The sequence below is a fragment of the Dermacentor silvarum genome, chromosome 1, assembly GCF_013339745.2.
Source record: "Dermacentor silvarum isolate Dsil-2018 chromosome 1, BIME_Dsil_1.4, whole genome shotgun sequence".
Taxonomy (NCBI): Eukaryota; Metazoa; Arthropoda; class Arachnida; order Ixodida; family Ixodidae; genus Dermacentor; species Dermacentor silvarum.
The window spans coordinates 73514989-73532892 of NC_051154.1; the positions used below are offsets into that span (position 1 = coordinate 73514989).

At 46.8% G+C, this 17904-nt stretch overlaps 2 protein-coding genes across 5 annotated transcripts in view; one reads left to right on the forward strand and one right to left on the reverse strand.

The window, feature by feature from the left end:
* Positions 1–10404, reverse strand: part of LOC119465958 (tumor protein p53-inducible nuclear protein 2) — a 33287-nt gene extending 22883 nt beyond the window's left edge. The window contains exon 1 of one of the 4 annotated variants that reach the window (XM_037726450.2): positions 10277–10404. The gene's annotated coding sequence lies outside the window, so the exon portion shown is untranslated. Of the gene's footprint in view, positions 1–6020; positions 6319–10276 lie in introns of those variants that run through there. The other 3 variants (XM_037726455.2, XM_049669648.1, XM_037726441.2) reach the window with 3 other exon arrangements.
* On the forward strand, positions 6643–16346 carry LOC119466007 (uncharacterized). The gene is made up of 2 exons (XM_037726492.2): positions 6643–6930; positions 13952–16346. Exons 1-2 carry the CDS (start codon positions 6756–6758, stop codon positions 14245–14247), a joined length of 471 nt encoding a protein of 156 aa, XP_037582420.1. The 5' UTR covers positions 6643–6755; the 3' UTR covers positions 14248–16346.
* The last annotated feature ends 1558 nt before the right edge of the window (positions 16347–17904 follow it).

Consider the following 17904-nt stretch of genomic DNA (forward strand, 5'->3'; position numbering starts at 1 on the left):
ATCAACGTTTGAACTCGGAAGTGAACTAGCCCATATACTATAAAGTTGCTGCAAGTCTTGTACTCTGGATGAGCAAGTGTGCTCTGTGGGCGGTACTTTGGCGACGTCCAAGTCGAGCTCGGCGACATATGCGTTCTCCAAAAGAGCCGTGATCCTTACGTCACAGGAATATTGGGCCAATCACCAACTCGATCTGTTCGTGTGCGGTGTGTCCCTACCTTAATTGTGATGTTACCACTGCTACGAAAAGTGTAAATCGTCGCCTGCAAAACATTTCATCACTTCTCACGTCTCACCATTGGATGTCACTATCTCTAATTTGATCAAAATCAATATAACAAAACAGGCAAAAATACATATAACAAATTACGCCCTTTCCCTTTCTCGCTATATATATATATATATATATATATATATATATATATATATATATATATATATATAAGGCACAAAACTTGGCGGAAAGCACGCGATGTAGTGCTCTCGAGTTGTGGTAAGATGAACTCGATCGAGGAAGCTTTTCAGGCTTCTCAAGTTGCCGTCTCGCCAAATAAAAGGTGTAAGTGAGACCGTGAGAGCGGCAACACAAAGAGCAAATAAATAATATTGATGAGCCAGCCCCATATGTCATAAGTAGTAAGGATGCAACCTCCGCTCTATTGTATTCGGCAGCGTACCGGAGTCAGTCAGACACGGTGGCAGAATAGATTCCAAGGAGTGCCAGTTGCAGAGCATTCGCAGAGGTCGCATCCGATGCCGAGGTAGCTGCTGCCTCAATGGTTGTGCACGCGGCAGCGCATTGGTCCCCAAAAGTAATTGCGCTTCCTCTGACATACGGCTGGGGGATCTAGTACAAGAGAGAATACCTGATTTTATAGCTTAGCTCTTGTACCGAAAGTTCCAAGTCACTGCTCGAGTCACAAAGAGCAAGCTTACCGAGACCGCCAGGCTGGGTACACGCTGGTTGAATGCGTTCATGTGGCATATATACCATACATCATTCCCTACTCTTTGGGGAATGAAAAGAACTCTCGCACTCACCACCCAGAGGTCTGGGGTGTCAGGTGCGCCTGTACACTTCTGACAAAGGCTGTACGTCACCGGTCTCTACAAGCCACCGAAGCATGCCCGTAGCGCTCCTATAGCTCAGAAGAGCAAGAGAATGAGGTCTGCCCCTCTCAATCTTCTGTCTACAGTTTTATGGAGCGCTTTTTAATGTTCCATGCCTGGAGCAAAGCCTCCGAGATCGGGCGGCGCGCGCGGGTTTTCCCATCGCGCAATGGGGATCTCGTAGGTCATGCATGAAAGCTCTACGTTTCGCGGGGGTATCATCTGGCCCGGCGATGGTTCTGAACGCGCGGCGAGGCTTCGAAGCTTTCGGCAAGGGCTAAGGAAGGTCACGACAGCCGCTGGACTGACAAAATATACATATTCAAATATCGCTCACATATGATAGTTGACTTCGTAAAGCTTTGTTTTCACAGCAACCGAAGATCTCCGCACGCTGCGTAACCATCTAGTATGTGGCCAAGTTTGACCCGAAGATACCGCACGGCAGCCGCATGTCACCTGGCACGTGTGTGACCATATATTAATCTTTCGTTCGTGATATGTTCCTCGTTTATTTGTATTTGTTTTCCTAAAGCAGGGGGGGGGGGGGGGAGTGTTCGTTTCAATGTATACCAATTATAGGTTTAGATATATCAGTGACATCACAACGCTATAATGCTAGAATAGAGCAGCGCTTGCACGGATTCCCCCCCGCCCCCGTTCGTCCTGCTTGAGCTCTCGAGATGCGAAACTTTATGACATCCAGTCAATACACTTTAGCATGTGCTGCTTGAGCTCCCGACTCTTATACTAAAGTGTATTGAATGAATGTCATAGCAGGATAAACGGGGACACGTACGTGTCGCACATCCTTTTATGGTTTCAGTTTCTTGTAATTTCTACAATGTAATAGATTATTCTATTACATGCTACTCACTCACCCCTTCCAATTTTAATGGAAGTAGTCATAAACAGACCCCGAACAGGACTTCGCGTAACGCTATGGCGGGTCTGTCATCATAAAATGACCCGCTAAGCAGAATTAAAAAAAAAAAAAAACTCTCTGGATGCAGTTCGAAGTCATTGACATTTAGGTTGAGAGCCAGGCGTTGAAAGGAAAAAAAGTGTCATCCCCCTGAAAGTATGAAGCTGTATGAAGGAAACCTATATGGCAGGGGCAGCTCATGAAAGGCTGAAGGGAGGGGAACTCCCCCCCACTGCTACCACTATGGAGTGCCCTACTGCATCACCAACGAAAGTGATCTGTCCTCCTATATCAGAAAAATCCTGGCAAAGCTTCGCAATTGAAGAAAACTCCGCCCAGGCCTATAGGGAGATCGAACACGAGACCACCGGCCGCCTTTGGGCTAATGAATCTCTTTCGTAGTTTCATGCTATACTTAAAGGAATGACAATCTTTTCCCCTTTCATGAAAGTTCTTCCACCTTCCACATAATGTACTAAGCCAGTTAATATAATTACGGCAGTTCCATTAAAATGACGTTATAGTTGGAACACGCTACGCAGCTCAATGGACTAGAGTCTCAAAAGGACTTGTAGCTGGGCAAGTTGGTGCAGTGTCGTGTAGAATGGACAAGACCTGGCGCATGCGAACGTTTAGAACTCTATATATTAGCGCTATATGTGTCAACTCACAGTAAATGACATACCGTAAGCGCGTCGTGAAGTGCTTGTGTAAACGCATTTATCAAAGGATTTCCCCTCGGATATCACCATTGCATCTCGTAATGAGCTCTCAAAGGCAGTCTCAAATAATGTTAGAATTATTATTATTAAGTTGTAATAACATATTTAGATGACGTACGTGAGTCATCACTTAATTTGAGAACCACCACAGTCTAACCGCAAACCACGTACGGCAGGTCAAGCTCTCCGTTCCGACCAAACGGTTCTGCATACCTTTTCTCTCACTCGCTTGGCTCTGGGCCAGAGTCTCAAGTGACGTGCCACTTGTCGTCGTCCTAATAAACTGCCCGGCAAGCACAGCGCACTCGATATATTCCTTTCTCATCTGTCCTCGAGAAGGGCCCGCATGCTCCTCCGTCTACCACCGGCTTGCAAGAAGGGCGAGGAAAAACAAACTAGAAGAGTGCCGATCAAGTGACTCCGTGTCCGCCAAGATACTGCGTTTACATGAAATCCCGCGTAGCCAGAGCTCTGCCTCTGAGACTACACGAAGCGCAGCCGCTTAATAACTACAACTCCACAAGCAGTAAACGGATGAAAACTTCCGCGAGTTTCTCAGTGAAGACTAAATGAACTTGTTTTTCTGGAATGTTTATTGTAATTTCATCGGGCAGTTTTAGGCTAATTTGCTGCTGTTTTTCGGTAACCTTCGCCCTTGATCAGCGAGTTCAGCCAATTATAAGTGTCGTTGACGGGATCAACACGTATACGTGCTCGTTCTGTAACCAAATCACTTCTGGATAGTTCTCAAAGCGAAAGATTTGTAAGCACCGAGCTTTTTGATGAACGACATTAAAAATCGCACAACAAGAGGGGTTTGCTTTCGGCAGTACATGTATAACGCCATTGCGCCCGCATGCCCTGTTTACTTCCGAGCTCTTATTTCTACGTCCCTTGGTGAGGAGAACAAAAAAGTGCCGATCGTAAGCAGAATAACGCGCCATTTATTAATGAGGGAGAAAAACAAACCGCGAGAAAAAAGAATGTTCGCAATGTAAAAGTGCACGGACTTTTTGAAACTTTCCTCGCATAATCGTGGCACTTCATAGAGCGGGGCGCGGCTCGAGCCGAACGCGAAGATGAAGGCTCATTGGCGCACCACCACTGCGGTCTCGAAAGAGAAACGCGTGTCGCACAAAATAAGCACGGCACTTGCAGTCTCGCTTGGCAATCTGCCCCTCCACACTCCAAGGTCAAAGCGGGGACACCTTTGCTAAACGCACAGTGTTTGGCAAAACGCTTTGGCAACATCCTGCTGAGGAGCGCGCCGCGGTCAACCTGAGGGGGCGTACACCCTCGAAGGGATAGGTTTGGCAAGACACGCGCCTTGCGTGGATATACCCTCTACTGATGTCTTGATATCCATGAGAAATTTAAGAGCTACAAGAGGCAGCGTCAAACATGAGCACATGCCCGCCGATAGGCGCGTGTTCAAATGCGCTTGACGGCGCTGCCGCAAAACATATCACCGCTGGTTTGCTTTCAATGTACGCGCAGTCAACTGCTGGAGTACGCAAAAGCAGCCCTGCAAGTGTTCGTTTAACTTTTTGAAAAATCATCGGATTTACACATTTATACCGAGCCAAGCGCTGCCGCTCCGACCACGCCGAAATACATTCAGCTGACACTAGCGCACAAAATCCGAGTGCCGTGTAAAGCAACCACACCAAGGCAGCGCTGTTTCCAGCAGAGCTTCTGTGCTATGCAACGAAGCCCGAGCTGCGGGAGCTTCAAATGCAGCCAAATTCAGCCCCGCTGATAGTTTGTCGCTTCGCGCCGTTCTCTTTACCACGTACGGCAGTAACTCCATGCAAGTACTGACACTACTTAATAGTAGTACAGGATAAAGTGGGCCACAAACTGCACATTTCGATCACGGGGTAGTACAGAACGCCGCCACGGCATGTCTCGACCCTACCGTCGGTGCAGTGAATCAGGGACAACGATAGACAGCGTATATAGCATCTAGGCATTATAAATTTCACGCAGTTAGGCCGTGTTAATTCGCTCGTTGCCAGAGCCAGAGTCAGTCGTTCCACGGTAGAGTGACGCCCGCGTCACTGCTGAAAGCAGGAGAGAGTGGGAGGAGGGGGGGGGGGGGGGACGCGGTGTCCACGAAAGCGCACTCAGCTGCAGCGGGGCCAGTTGCTACGGCGTTCGCGCGCTACGCGACCTTGCAACTGTCATGCAAAGTCGAAGGGGCACACTGCTCCGCCGAGCCCACAAGCACGCCAGCGTACGCTAGCCTCCCGAAATAGGCGGTCGAAAGCGCGCAGCCCGCATATTCTCGGAAATAACCCTCGATAGGCAGGGAACAAGCGAATGCGCGCAGGCACTGACGCAATGAAGCCCGAATGAGTGAAACCAAGCAACGTTGGTGGTGGGTGCACGATCGCCCTCTCCCTCCCACTCCCGTGTATCACACTGAGCGCGCTCCCAAACCGAACCGCGCTTGGAGTGATGTCGAGATGTCGATAAGCGAGCGGCTCCGAGAACGGGCTGCGAATGCCGCTCGCCGCAGTGTAGCAGCTGCGCGTTGGACTAGACAGAACGAGCCCGTTCAGGTCGTTCACGTACCAGGTCCCCACAGCAACGGGATTGTATATGTGTACGCAAGACTAATTATTGGTGCCGCCAAGGCCTCGGCGGTGGCCGATGGAGATTCTCGGCGGCGAGAATATTACACCTGCGCGAAAGTGCGCGCGCTGAGTCGGCCAGCCTGCCCCCGTTCGCGACGGGCACGGAGCCGTCTGCTGGGGCAGCACGCTCGCCAAGGCTGGCTGCGCGGACCCTCGCGAACAGGGAACGCCCCGGAACCCCCTTCTTCCCCCCATAACAGCCGAGCTGCTCCGGGGCTAATCCATTGGCGTTCTCCGCGCGGAGCCACTCGCGGATATGTGGCGCTGGTTAAAACACTGACGCGGGGTAAAAACAAAGAACGAACAGCGTTTCGTTTTTGCATTTGAATAAAGGGCATTCATGACGTTGAAAACAAATGCAGTACCACGTATACACAAGACACAAACAAGCGACTAAGATCATGCAATGCGCCTTTTGGCAACTGAGCGAAAACCGAATTCCGCTCCATCCATTACAAACACTTTATAGCTAAAGTGCTGGCGATTGCTGAAGCGTTGGGCCAGTTGAAGTCAGGGCTGGATACAAAGCACAACGATGAAAATAACCGTGTGGACCTTCGGATGACCCAACTGTAGCGGTCACCTCCGTGCCGTTACTGAGAAATATAAACTGTACGGACTCACCCTTGTCAAGATGGTGTTCCTGGCGATGGCAGACGATGATTCTGGTCAGCAGGAGGACTTACAATGCATTTAGTACTCGTAAAATAACGTCAGTGGGTGCCACAACAAAGCCTTACGTCCAGCTAGCGACCCTTGCACAGTGAACACACAGCTGAGGCAACTTTTTGCTATTGTTGTTGTTGCTGAGCGCTCGACAGTTGTCAAGGGGGGACGCTACGATTGGCCGTCAGTGCCCTGAGCAACCAATCGGCGTCGACCAGCTGATCGTAGGTCACGTGATGACGCACGCTCCCTGGAGCTCACTTATGGCGGCGAAAAAACAACGGTGAGAACAGAAAAACGGAGAGAGCGGCTGGAAAAGAGAAACAACAAATAGAGAGAAAACAAATACCTTTTCCGGAAGTGCGCTTTTTGCCGGACGTGACGTTTAAGGTAGTTGACAAAGAACGTTTTACAAAAGATACGCATAACAGATTATATAGCGCTGATTTATTATTTAGCCGTTATCATATATTTCTTTTACACATACACAATGTTTACTTATCGAAAACATAGCATCCAAAACTTCACAAACAAAACAAGCGCGTCTTTTTCCGGGCGCTTTCTGCTGCCGCATTGGCGCAGTTTTTGTGTCAAGGCCAATTGATTCCTCCGCACAGCCCGAACGGCTCAGTTGTAAGCGCGCAGCAACTCTTCGTGGTCAGCTTCTCCCAGTCGTTAATTCCGGCGTCAGGCATGGCTCATCTGGACAAGCTGAGTACTAAGGAGTTAGAGGACATCCTCTGCCAGCTCTGCACCGATGAGAACATCAAAGTTGCAGCCTCGGGAGACGATGACGCCAAGAAGAACCTCGCGAAGAGCGCCGGTTCAGCTATCGGTGGCAAGATGCTCAACAAGCTGGGCGGATTTGGTTCGTATCTCGTTACACGTTCACAATGTCTTTTTTTTTTTTTTTCCTCTGGAGCGCGGGTGGTAATTAAGGATAGTAGCACCACTGAATTCTGTGGTCAGTCGTGCATGCTTCGTCGAACATTCCAAAGTGGCAGGCTAACGCAATTTCCTGGCGCCTCGTGACCTTGGTATTGGCGTACGAGCATCTTTGGTGCATTTTCAATGAGAGGTACGAGTTCATTCTTGCTTCATTGAGTCCACGAAGGTGTACACTTGAACACCATGTGTCTGGCGCGGTTCTGTTCTGACCACAGAGTGGACGCCAGAAGCACCGGTGTGGACACGCCCTGTCATATCTAGCGGCCTCGCTTTTCCATTGACGGTTTGGAGCCGAAGTTGAATCTTGCTGCCACATTATATAACCATTTCTCCCGTTTTTATTCGGTCGTAATAGATTCTGCAGTTTTCAGTGCATCAGGAGAGATTCTTTTTTGTGTTTTATTATTACTTTTTGTCTTTTAGCCCTTCGCGCAGAACCCCCTTGCCTGCATAATGCAACCGTGAGACTGACAACGCACATCTGCGCCTTCCGCGTCTAAAAAAAATATGGTGCGCACTATCGGGTGCCCGCTTTCGTCGTTTATCCGACGTAATGGAGGTGATGGTAATGATCAGTTTGTGTTGGCATTTCTGGCATAACCATATGGCAGTTATTCACTTACATAGTTTTCTACTTACTATTTCAAATGTGTTTTAAGACAAATATATTTTGCATGCTCCTTCGTGTGAGGGTGAGAATGTTGAGTCCAGTGTCAATTTTGTAATGCAAGTTAGACGACGCTTGAGGAACAACACCGGTTTCTTTGCACTATTTCTTGTAGCGGAGGGGCGCGTATTTCCGTCTCGCCTCCGCCCATAATGAGCGCGCACATTGAGCATAACGTGTTTTTTCTTCCTGCTCTTTTCTGTTTGAAAGATCGTAAGTCGTCGGCTGGCATTAGCGTCATTTCAAAGCCGCATTGTTCCGTCGTATAACCGATATAGTCGCTTCTCTCTAGGTAAACGAGTGCGCGCGTTCCTTGCGCTCATAGGACACAATTTCGGCGTCGGTTGCCATGGGGATGCTTAACTGAACCCAGGTGCTCGATGGCTTGATATCGGCCTCATCAAGCAAATACTAATTAGAAGCCTGCCTATTTTTGTGTTGCGGAATCTTGCTGCGAAATTCCATTCCATGTATTACAGTACAGAAAAAAAATAAAAAAATAAAAGGGGACGATCGAACGCATCACGTTGGGGAAGGTGGCGACCACGTTGCTGCAAGCTTGTTGGAGCCCCGCCCGTGTTTCGTTTGTATCGTGTCTCCGTAGGAAGAAGCGCCATTATCTCCCAAACTTATTTTCTTACTGGAAACAAGCCCAGGCCCAGCACCAAACAAACGTAGCCATATAACCTTGCTAATAGTACAAACGCGCTTGATTTAACATAACGCGACATGCACGCAGTGTTACTGACGGCGTGCTTGTGTGTGTACGCTAACCGGAAGCTATGTAGGTATATGATGTCCGCTATGCGACAAGGACAGAGAGGAGGATGACAAGGCGCGGCCCAGCGAGCAACACAACGATGCTGTCCACGTAACTTTCCGGAATGGCCTCGAGCTGCGCATTCCGCACGCTGTGTGATGAAACTTTTCGGCGATAACGTGGACGATAAAGGGGCGCCGTTTAGGCGGTTTGTGCGTGCGCTGCGCATTTTCGCGCACGCCCTCGCGGCTGCGAGTCTCAGCGGCTGGGAGGAGGAGCGAGATGGCGCTGGCCTGAAAGTTACCACACCTGAACCTGAGTCACATTTCACGAACCACGGAAGAGCTGGAATCGTTTCGTAAGCGGACTGCCGTGAGGCATTCGCAAGAGGGAAGTTATGGGGATGGGGGAGAATGATTCGTTTAGCGGCTTGTCTGCAGCTGCGAGCAATACTCGCGCCTGAATTAGATCGCCGCATTGGCCAAATTTTCAAAATGAGTGCTCACACGCAGCACGGTAAGAATAAAAGCTGTTATGCAGCTGTTTTCCGCCTGCAGACAGCTGTGCATTTCGCAAGCGTTGCCAGCCGATTTGAATCTGAAAAATTATTGAAAGCCGAGAGAACGCCTGCCCCATCATCAATGCTATATTATGGGTTTTAGACCAGTTAGGGGGGGGGGGGGGGGGGGGTGCTAAATGAGATGCTAAAGGCAGCTTCATCAAAGATGCAAAAGAAACTGGACGCCCAACGGGGAATAGTTGAGCGCCACGTTATAGTGGCTAGCCAAAACCACGTTGCGCGGGAATAGCGTGCACGTGGCCGGATCGCAATGAAGTGCCTATCCAAAAAGAAAAGTAGAGGGGTAGGGTGTGGAGTCTGCTAAGTTAGCGAGCAGGTGCCGTGGTGACGAAACCCGGAAGAGCACTCGGTCTTGCTCGACGGCGCTGCACCAATGAGTAGCTAAGGCAGCAGGACGAGCTACGAAGAATAAAAGCGGTTATAGAGCAAAGCGCTAATGTCAGAGTCGTCGTAATATCAGCAGGGAGGGCATTCTGATTCGCGGGGATACATACGAAGCATAAACAGCGGTACGTGTAAAAAAAAACCACCTGTTCGAATATATATATATATATATATATATATATAATCGCACCACAACATATAGGCTTGATCTTTATGAAACCCAACCCAAATAAAGCCTACACATCGGAACAGATTGTTGCTTGTTGGTAACGTACACTTAGGGCTCCTCTTATTTTTAAACGCATAGTATCACAGCATATGTTCCGCACATCTGTACACACCGTGATTGAAGGGAATGAATATATATCTTATGAATGATGTTTACGTGAGAGGAGGTATTCGTTATTACGGCTTCCGGGTCTTTCGATCTGCAGAATCTACAGAGAATGGTGACAGGGGATAGCTTCGTCCACCAAATTTCTTAGTACTTGAGGACTTCTGCGGCTGGTAATTTGCCTCGATCGATGCCTCTGAACGTTCAGTTCTGTTTGAAACGTGCTTTTGCACTTCTTTGACGGCCCCATCACGCTTGATGTCACGGCAGCTGCTTTCCTGCATGTCTGGCCTTTTCACTTCTTTGCCGGCCCCGTCATGCTTGATTCGATGCCCCAGCAGCTGCTTCGCCTGCCGAACGCGAGATGCAATTAAGCGGTGTCTACACACGAGTATTCACGGTCTCTGCTCAACGAGCAGCGGCCGTGGACACTGTTCTTCTGAAGCTCGAGGATGTAGCCCTCTTATAGCCCCAACCTTGGTCTAGGACAGAGGCACACCAACGTCCCAGACAGGGCTGTGAAAACCTATTGAGAACTCACCTTTTGTCGCTGGAAACACACAAGTGGGAGCTTGGAAACAGTGAAACCCGACCAGCAGTGCGTAGTAGTCTTGGCAATTGAAATCGCAGCTGCTTGCGTTCGAAAGCACCGCACGTGCACCCGTCTCTGGTTGACTGGCACGCGCGCCGCATAGAACGGATTCGTTCACAGCAATTAAACATGAACGCCGCCCTATTATGTCGGTTGTTTCAAAACATACGAATTGCGTGTTTGTACAGCCACATTTTTATGCACTTAAAAGCTCATCACTCTTGAAGAAGCTAAGCTAGTTCGAACTTAGAAATCAGACGTTTCCAGCGCTCCCGGCGATAAACACCGTAGATATATAAAAAAAAAAAAAAAAAAATTCACCGACGATTGCGATACTTTCTAATGCGAATTTTGAGCGCAGCTGTTTAGGTGTTTTGAATTCGTGATATATTGCGGCAAAGAATTTGATTCTGAACGACAGGGTCGTGTCGGCGGCGGCGCTGAGCCTCTGCTCGGGCAGCTCGTTTAGCAGCAGCGGCAGACGAAGCATTTCCACCGGTTGCGTCGCTCATTGTTCAGAAAGAAAGCGTGAACACAGGAACGCGTCGCTCGCGCATTCTCTAGCGGTGGCGGCGCAGGCGCAGTGAGCCCGAAAGAACACGCCATCGCTTTGTTTCCATATATGGTATCATAGGTAAACGCGCTCGCCGCATGCCTGGTGGCCGCTGTAGAGCACGTCTCGTGCGGCACTCCGCTTTCCTCCACCCGTTCGCCATACTCTCCTCCTCGCGCTCTCTTCGCTATCGCTGTTTTTCATCCCCCACTATGCACCACGTTCGCTCTTTCACACTTCGCTCGGTTACGCCAATGAACGCGGACGCTCAACGCAGGAACGGGCGCCTAAGAGCTGCGCTCAAAAAAAAAAAAAAAGAAAGAAAAAAAAGAAGGAAGAAGGAGAGTCCTGTAGTTTACGTCTCTTTGTTCTTCTACGGTGTTTATTCTGAAGCGCTGGAAATGTCTCAGATCTTGAAGAACGGATGCATGCGTACTCCCGCAGAAGAGGGACCCGCAGATAAGCGATTAAATCGCCACGTTCATGACGAACAGAAGTTTTCCGAGGGAATCGTTACCTCAACATGGCTGCACTTTGTGCGCAACAAAAATGTTCAACTGTGCGTGTTCGAGGCTAACAGCCTGGCTGTATAATCTTGCACACAATGGGTTCGGTCGACCCTCCAAGTCGCTTTTGATATAAAGCCGGCTTGTTGGTAATCGTCTGTGGCAGATAGCGAGGCTTTGCCCTTGCAGTGACTCTGATGCCGGTAGATTTGGTTGACGTGATTGGTTGACATCGTACCTTTGTAAATCGGCGCCGCATCGTTAATAGATTGCTATATTCGTAAACTGATATCTTGGAACAGCACTTGGCACCTGAAAGAAGATGGAAGCGGCCTTTTAAAAATGGTTAGTTTTACGTCTGCAGAAAATTATATGCCGCAATATCTAATTCAAAATGTTAATTAGTGAAGGTATTTCCAGTTGGCAATAATCGTCGCCAGCTAGGTCACGAATGGCATGCGCGTATCGCCGTGAGGAGATAAAGTCCATCCATATAAAGGAATTGTGTTGCGATTGATGATCATCGTTGGGGGATAAGTCCCAGGAAAGTAAATATTTCCTCAGCGCATTTAAAACGGCTGTAAAGGCGCAATTTCGCTGTTTGCTACAGGAGAGCTGAACGTATGTATTGAGAGGGCTTTAGAGATCGTTTCTCTACCATCGACGCTGAGCAAGCCGTTGCGCAACAGGGTCCGCCCATTCTTGAACAGCTTCCTTTTGTGCCTAGTGTACTCGCAGCAGCGCGACATCGTTGCATCAAGGCAGGTCTGGCTAGGTGACGATGGCCGAAACGACTGTAATAAGGCTACGAGTTTTGACGACCAGGAATACCTCCCGCAGCTTATATGGAAAATTTTCGTTTCTGGGATGCATTGGCGACACTACGATTGGTGAAACAGCAGCAGCGTGACGCTGCACTTGTGTCTGTTCGCGTGTTTCGCAAAGCTCGGCACATTTGGGATAATGGGTGCTCAGTTTTCGTGTTTCTTGGCGACGACGTTGTTGAAAACCGTGGCGCTGTTGCCCTCTGTCATACAGTCGACTTCCGTTAATACGACCGTCACGGGACCAAGGAAATTGATACGGTGGGTCGAATTAAACAAGATGCAGAAAAAAAACGACAAAACACACCACTGGTTTGTTTGGCGATATTCGCCCGATTCTAACGCACCACCAAATCAAATGCGTGCCCATTTTCTGTGTGTTCGAAGTAGAAAACTAACGTAAAAATGACATTAAATCTCCTAAACAAATTAGAAATCTAACGCACACCGGATTTTTCAGCTCGGAAAAGTTGTTGCATAATGACGGCCCGTTTTCTGAAGTCAACTTCGCCACAATGCATCCATGTCATGCTGTAAAGCATACAACGGTTGCGAAGACTGTTCAATCATCGTGACCAATTGCACTGCGCAGGCAATTTACGGCCCAATTCTCACGAAAAAAACCCAAAAAAACAATAGTGCATGGTAGAATCGAGCAAATACTGTAATCGGACACTGTGAGCTACAGTTATTGCTTGAAAATCTTTCTAGGACAGGCCAGGCGTTTTCGACGAGAGATGACTTGTTCAATGCATTCAGTCGCCTAACCTTCGCCGAGAAAGATGCTGCTAATAAAGGGGTCGCTATTAGGGTCACCATAGGGGTCAGGCATGTGTATGCTGACTGGTCAAGTTCAAGTTATCCAGCGAAGGCCAATTTTAGGATCGAAATAACGAAGGTTTGGTTCTATAGAAATGCATGGGTATTTGTTGGGACCTTCAGCCGGGATTGAACGAACTAAAAAATCAAACTAACCAGAGTCCAATTAATGGAAGTGTACTGTATAACTTATTTAGGGACCTTACTGTCATTGAGGCAGCCATTGCATGGCAACTCGCCTTCCACTGGGCTGCTCTGCAGATCGCAGCGGGAGCCACACTTGCACGAAGCACTTTCATAAACATTCAATGGCTTGTTAACACAAGCTCCAAATCCCAGCAGAAAGGCAAAAAGGACAAGCTTGGTCACTTGCCACCACCCCGTTTCAAATGGCATGCTTATATTATATATCCATTACCCATGGGTAAATTTACCTATGAGTAAAGTTCTTTTCAGGAGTAATAGGTAAGTTACCATACACATCAAGTGGCAAAGGTAATAAGTTTCTGTCGTTTCAAATGGCATGCTTATATTATATATACATTACCCATGGGTAAATTTACCTATGAGTAAAGTTCTTTTCAGGAGTAATGGTAAGTTACCATACACATCAAGTGGCAAAGGTAATAAGTTTCTGTCACTACTTCATCACTTCACAACTTACTGTCACTTGTGTGAAGCATCAGAGGTTCATTAACAGCTATTATATACACCTTGCTTTGTGCAGCTGCGTGTAGGCAATGGCAAAATTTTCGCACTCGTGCTGAATCAATCTGCGGTAAGAACAGTGAAGGGCTGACTTAGTATCTCTTGGGTTTGCTTCTGGGTTCTCTGTATTGTTGGGGTTCAGATGTGCAGTTTAGATGAGACTACTGCAGGTCTGCTATGGTATTTCCTAAGTAACTTCTATGTGCCTGTGCAGGGAGCATGTTTGGCGGTGGGTCCAAGGACGGCAAGGACAGCAAGGACAGTGGCAGCAGTGGAAAGGAGGCGGAGATGCGCCCGGCCGCCGACGTGATCCGAGAGCTGCCCGATAAGGAGAAGGACAACCTGGCTGACACCATACAGAGCACCATCTCCAAATTTGGAGATTTCAAGGACCCACAGGCGCTGCTGAAGCTCATCACTGAGAACGCAATGGTCAAGCAGCTCATCACTAGCGCTGTCAAAAATTTCCTGGGCAACTTCCTCAAGACTGCTGGCGGAGGTGCCGCCTGAGCTCTGGGCTGCAGTTGTTCTCAGCCTCCTGCTCCATTCCCCTTACCCTGACCCTTTGCTCCCCAAGGGGGCATGATAGCTCCGCTTGTTGGTGTTGTCTCCTCATGGCTCGCTCTGTAGCAGCTGCTTTCCGAACCGCCTCCTCCTTGTCTTGATAGCCCAAAGCTGCCGCACTGCCTTTCCCCAAGGCAGTGTTGCCAGGCTCAGGAAAAAATTATTCCATGAGATGCCACCGAGCTTGCTTCAAGAAGTTGCAGATTTGCTCGTGTCCTGTGATGTAGGCGTGTGCACTCTTTTTCGTCCACATCTTTTAATTTTCCTAATGCTGTGCAGATTTCCTTGTGAAATATGGGCATGTTCTACCCTGGCTGATTGAAATGTGGTTACTCTTGTACCATTGTCTGAGATACCATGAGATTGCCATTGTTCTAAGGGGCAAAAAGGTCCGATTCATTCACAATACATTGGACATTTGAATCCTGTGATCCTTCACTAACTTGCATTGTTTGTGAGAATGTCTATGAGAAAAAAATTTTCGAATGTTGCATTTCACGAACATCTTGGAGGCCAAAAAAAAAAAAAAAAAATCAAACAATGTGAAAAGAGGCAAGAAAATAAAGTCTCCCCTCAGGATGAGCATATTTGGTATGCAAGGGACATTATTGGGTGAGCAGAACAGAGAAAACAGTGTAGGTAAGTGGAGTTCGCCAGCAAACTTGAAAATAGCTTATGCTTCTGCATGTCCAAGCTTTAATGGCTACAGTCCTTTGTTTTGCTTAAACCAGGGTGAGCTATGGAATACTGTGTTGGGATTAAAGTTTACAATTTATCTGGGCATTGTAGCAAAGCAGTATGTGTTCCTTTTCATTTATGATCATGAACCAGGGCTGTATTTTCTAATGATCCATTTCATTTTCCATTCTTTTCAGTTGTTGATTATTAGCTTGGACACCGCAGCACCACTATTATCACTGGGTTTGGTCACTTGTCATGAAGACTGATAAGAATGTAGAATGAAATGGAGCATTACAAAATACAAGTTCTGATGGTATTTTTCGTGACCTGCACTTCACTCCTGCAAAGAAATCAAGCTTATGTATACATATATATATATATATATATATATATATATATATATATATATATATATATAACAGCAAAACCTAAATTTGAAAATACACTGAGATATCTCAGGGACTACTTCAACAATGCTTTTAGTCATGTATGCTTGCGCCTGTATACCTCAGAGGAGATTGCCTTTTGGTTGGAACTGTTGCCCTGAGTTTCATTGTTATTGTTTCATATATGCAGCAGTTTTAAGAGCGGGTTACATCATCCAAGTAAAGTTCATCAGCCATGTTGCACCCATTTAAAAGCAATACTTGTTTTACATCTCAGTAAACTGTAGCAAAAAGAACAGCTTATTCTAAGGACATGACAGCCTGCAACACTACAGCCACGAGTACCAAAAGCTATTTTTGCTGAACCGTTTGCCACTGTAAGAAAGCCTTAACGAATGCAAGAATCATAGTAGTATTTGATAACTGTAAACTGCCAGATAACATGGCCTTTCTTTTTGTTGATATTTATTTTCCTTGTATTGCTTTCAAACAGCCTCTTCTTCAATGGATACACTGCCATTGTTTGTGTTGAAGAGGAGTGAGCAGTTGCACATTTTTCTTAACAGAATGTGGTGAAATTTGACCGCCCATTTTAGTTTAAATGCCTTTTATGTATAGCATAAGCATTGTTTATTTCGTGCTGTTAGCAATTGAAGCATGGAAAAAAGAAATACTTTATATGCAGTTAATTTTATACAAGAAAGGCTTGAGAGTACTTGAGGCACTAAGCAGTGTACAATCATGAAAGATTACATTTATTTGGAGCCTAATGTCGATTACTAGTTATAGTTTCTGGTTGTTGCTGCTCCATGTGTTGAACAAGCTATTTTTGTTTTGTTAATTAGATATGTTTATTACGCAGGACTGCGTTATATATACATATACACAAAAATGTATACTGGCTTTATGTATACACCATGTGCTGTTACATTCTGCAGCTATTGTGAGCACTCAAATAAAATGTCTACATAAATGCAAGTTCTCTCTTGGATATGGAATGCATAACACCACAGCAACAGTCCCAGGAAACGACACACACGGCCATGGCAAACAGTCTTGCTAGAATGTTACCTTTACAATTACGAAGAGGGTCTATTTCTACCTCTCTCTCTTATTAACTGACCGCAGTGATTTCGAAATGGGTTATAAAGTGCATTGAAAGGCAACAGTTTGGAGCAACTTGTTTGTGGCTTGCCTTGTGCTAGATATGGTTGCCACAAATTTTACAGCAATGCATAGACAAAAAAATTAGCGTAGCTTACACTAGTGGCGCAAGGCTAAAGAAATAGTGGAGCTGATCAACACCTAGCTGGTCCTGGCCTTACGGGTTACGCTTTTCCGGAATTTATTGATTACTGATCGATTATCGATTACCTATTGATTGGCTATCTTAAGGTATTGGCCACATATATGGCACTACCAAGTCATTCCCAGCATTTTCCATAATTTCTTGATTATTGATAGATTAGCTATTGATTGGCTATTGCAATATATTGGCCACGTATTTGGGCTAGGCTAATCACTACCAATCATTCCCAGCATTTTCCCTGGAATTTATTGATTATTGATCGATTAGCTATTGATTGGCTAGCGCAAGGTATTGGCCACATATTTGGGCTAGGCTAAGCACTACTATGTTAACCTCGGCATTTTCCAGAATTTATTATTGATCGATTACCTATTGATTGGATATCAATGACTGACTAAGCTTAAGTAGTCCCAACCATGCTTAGCTAGACTTAGCCAGGCTCAGCTTCGCTAGTTCACATGGGTATGTGCCATTGCGCTTGGACCCTTCCTGCAATACCGCCAGGATCGGCCCACATTTTGTGTTCGTGGTTAACACGTTACGCCCGTCTTAAACAGCTCCGCTGTTAAAAGGCAGATTGCATACGAAGGTTGTATAAGCACGTTGTTCACACTAGCTGTGCCGAAGCCCTGTGACCACTCAGGTGCTCTAATTCAATGTTTAACCCTTTCAGACACTGTGTACACAATAATGTGCACCAAGCTAGTGCATCAAAAGCAAAAACAAGGATGAAAGTAATGATTAAAATGTGTCGCATATATCTTGAAACATTTATGATTGGACTAACGCTGCAATTTTAGCTAACGTAGGATCGGTGGTACTCTACCACTCTGAAGTTTTTACCAATATGTTAGACTGCACTATCTTTGGGATCGAATAATGAAAATGATTAGACATGAAAACGGTTAGGCACAAAAAATTGCAGTTAGTTACCAAAGTAGCTAGACTTAAATAAAACTGTCTCTCCCATAATAAAAAGTAGATGCAAGCATGAAATGGCTACCAGCACAGAAGATTGATGCCGTCACGCAGGCCTGAAAGCTTACTGAGCCAAAATGAACCTGTTTTGAACTGAACCTCGTTGCAAGTCTCGTCTCGGCCAAACAACCATCCGCAGCATGCCGGACGCAGTCGGCCTGGTCATGCAGCGTGGCATCATCTCTTGAAGGAGGCGGCGTAAAACCCACGCCGTGGAACTCGTGGACCGCTGGCGTTGAAAACAGCACA

Coding starts and splice junctions, on each gene's coding strand:
- LOC119466007 (XM_037726492.2), top strand. CDS start 6,756: ATGGCTCATCTGGACAAGCTGAGTACTAAGGAGTTAGAGGACATCCTC. Junction 6,931..13,951: donor CAACAAGCTGGGCGGATTTG/GTTCGTATCTCG, acceptor GTGCCTGTGCAG/GGAGCATGTTTGGCGGTGGG.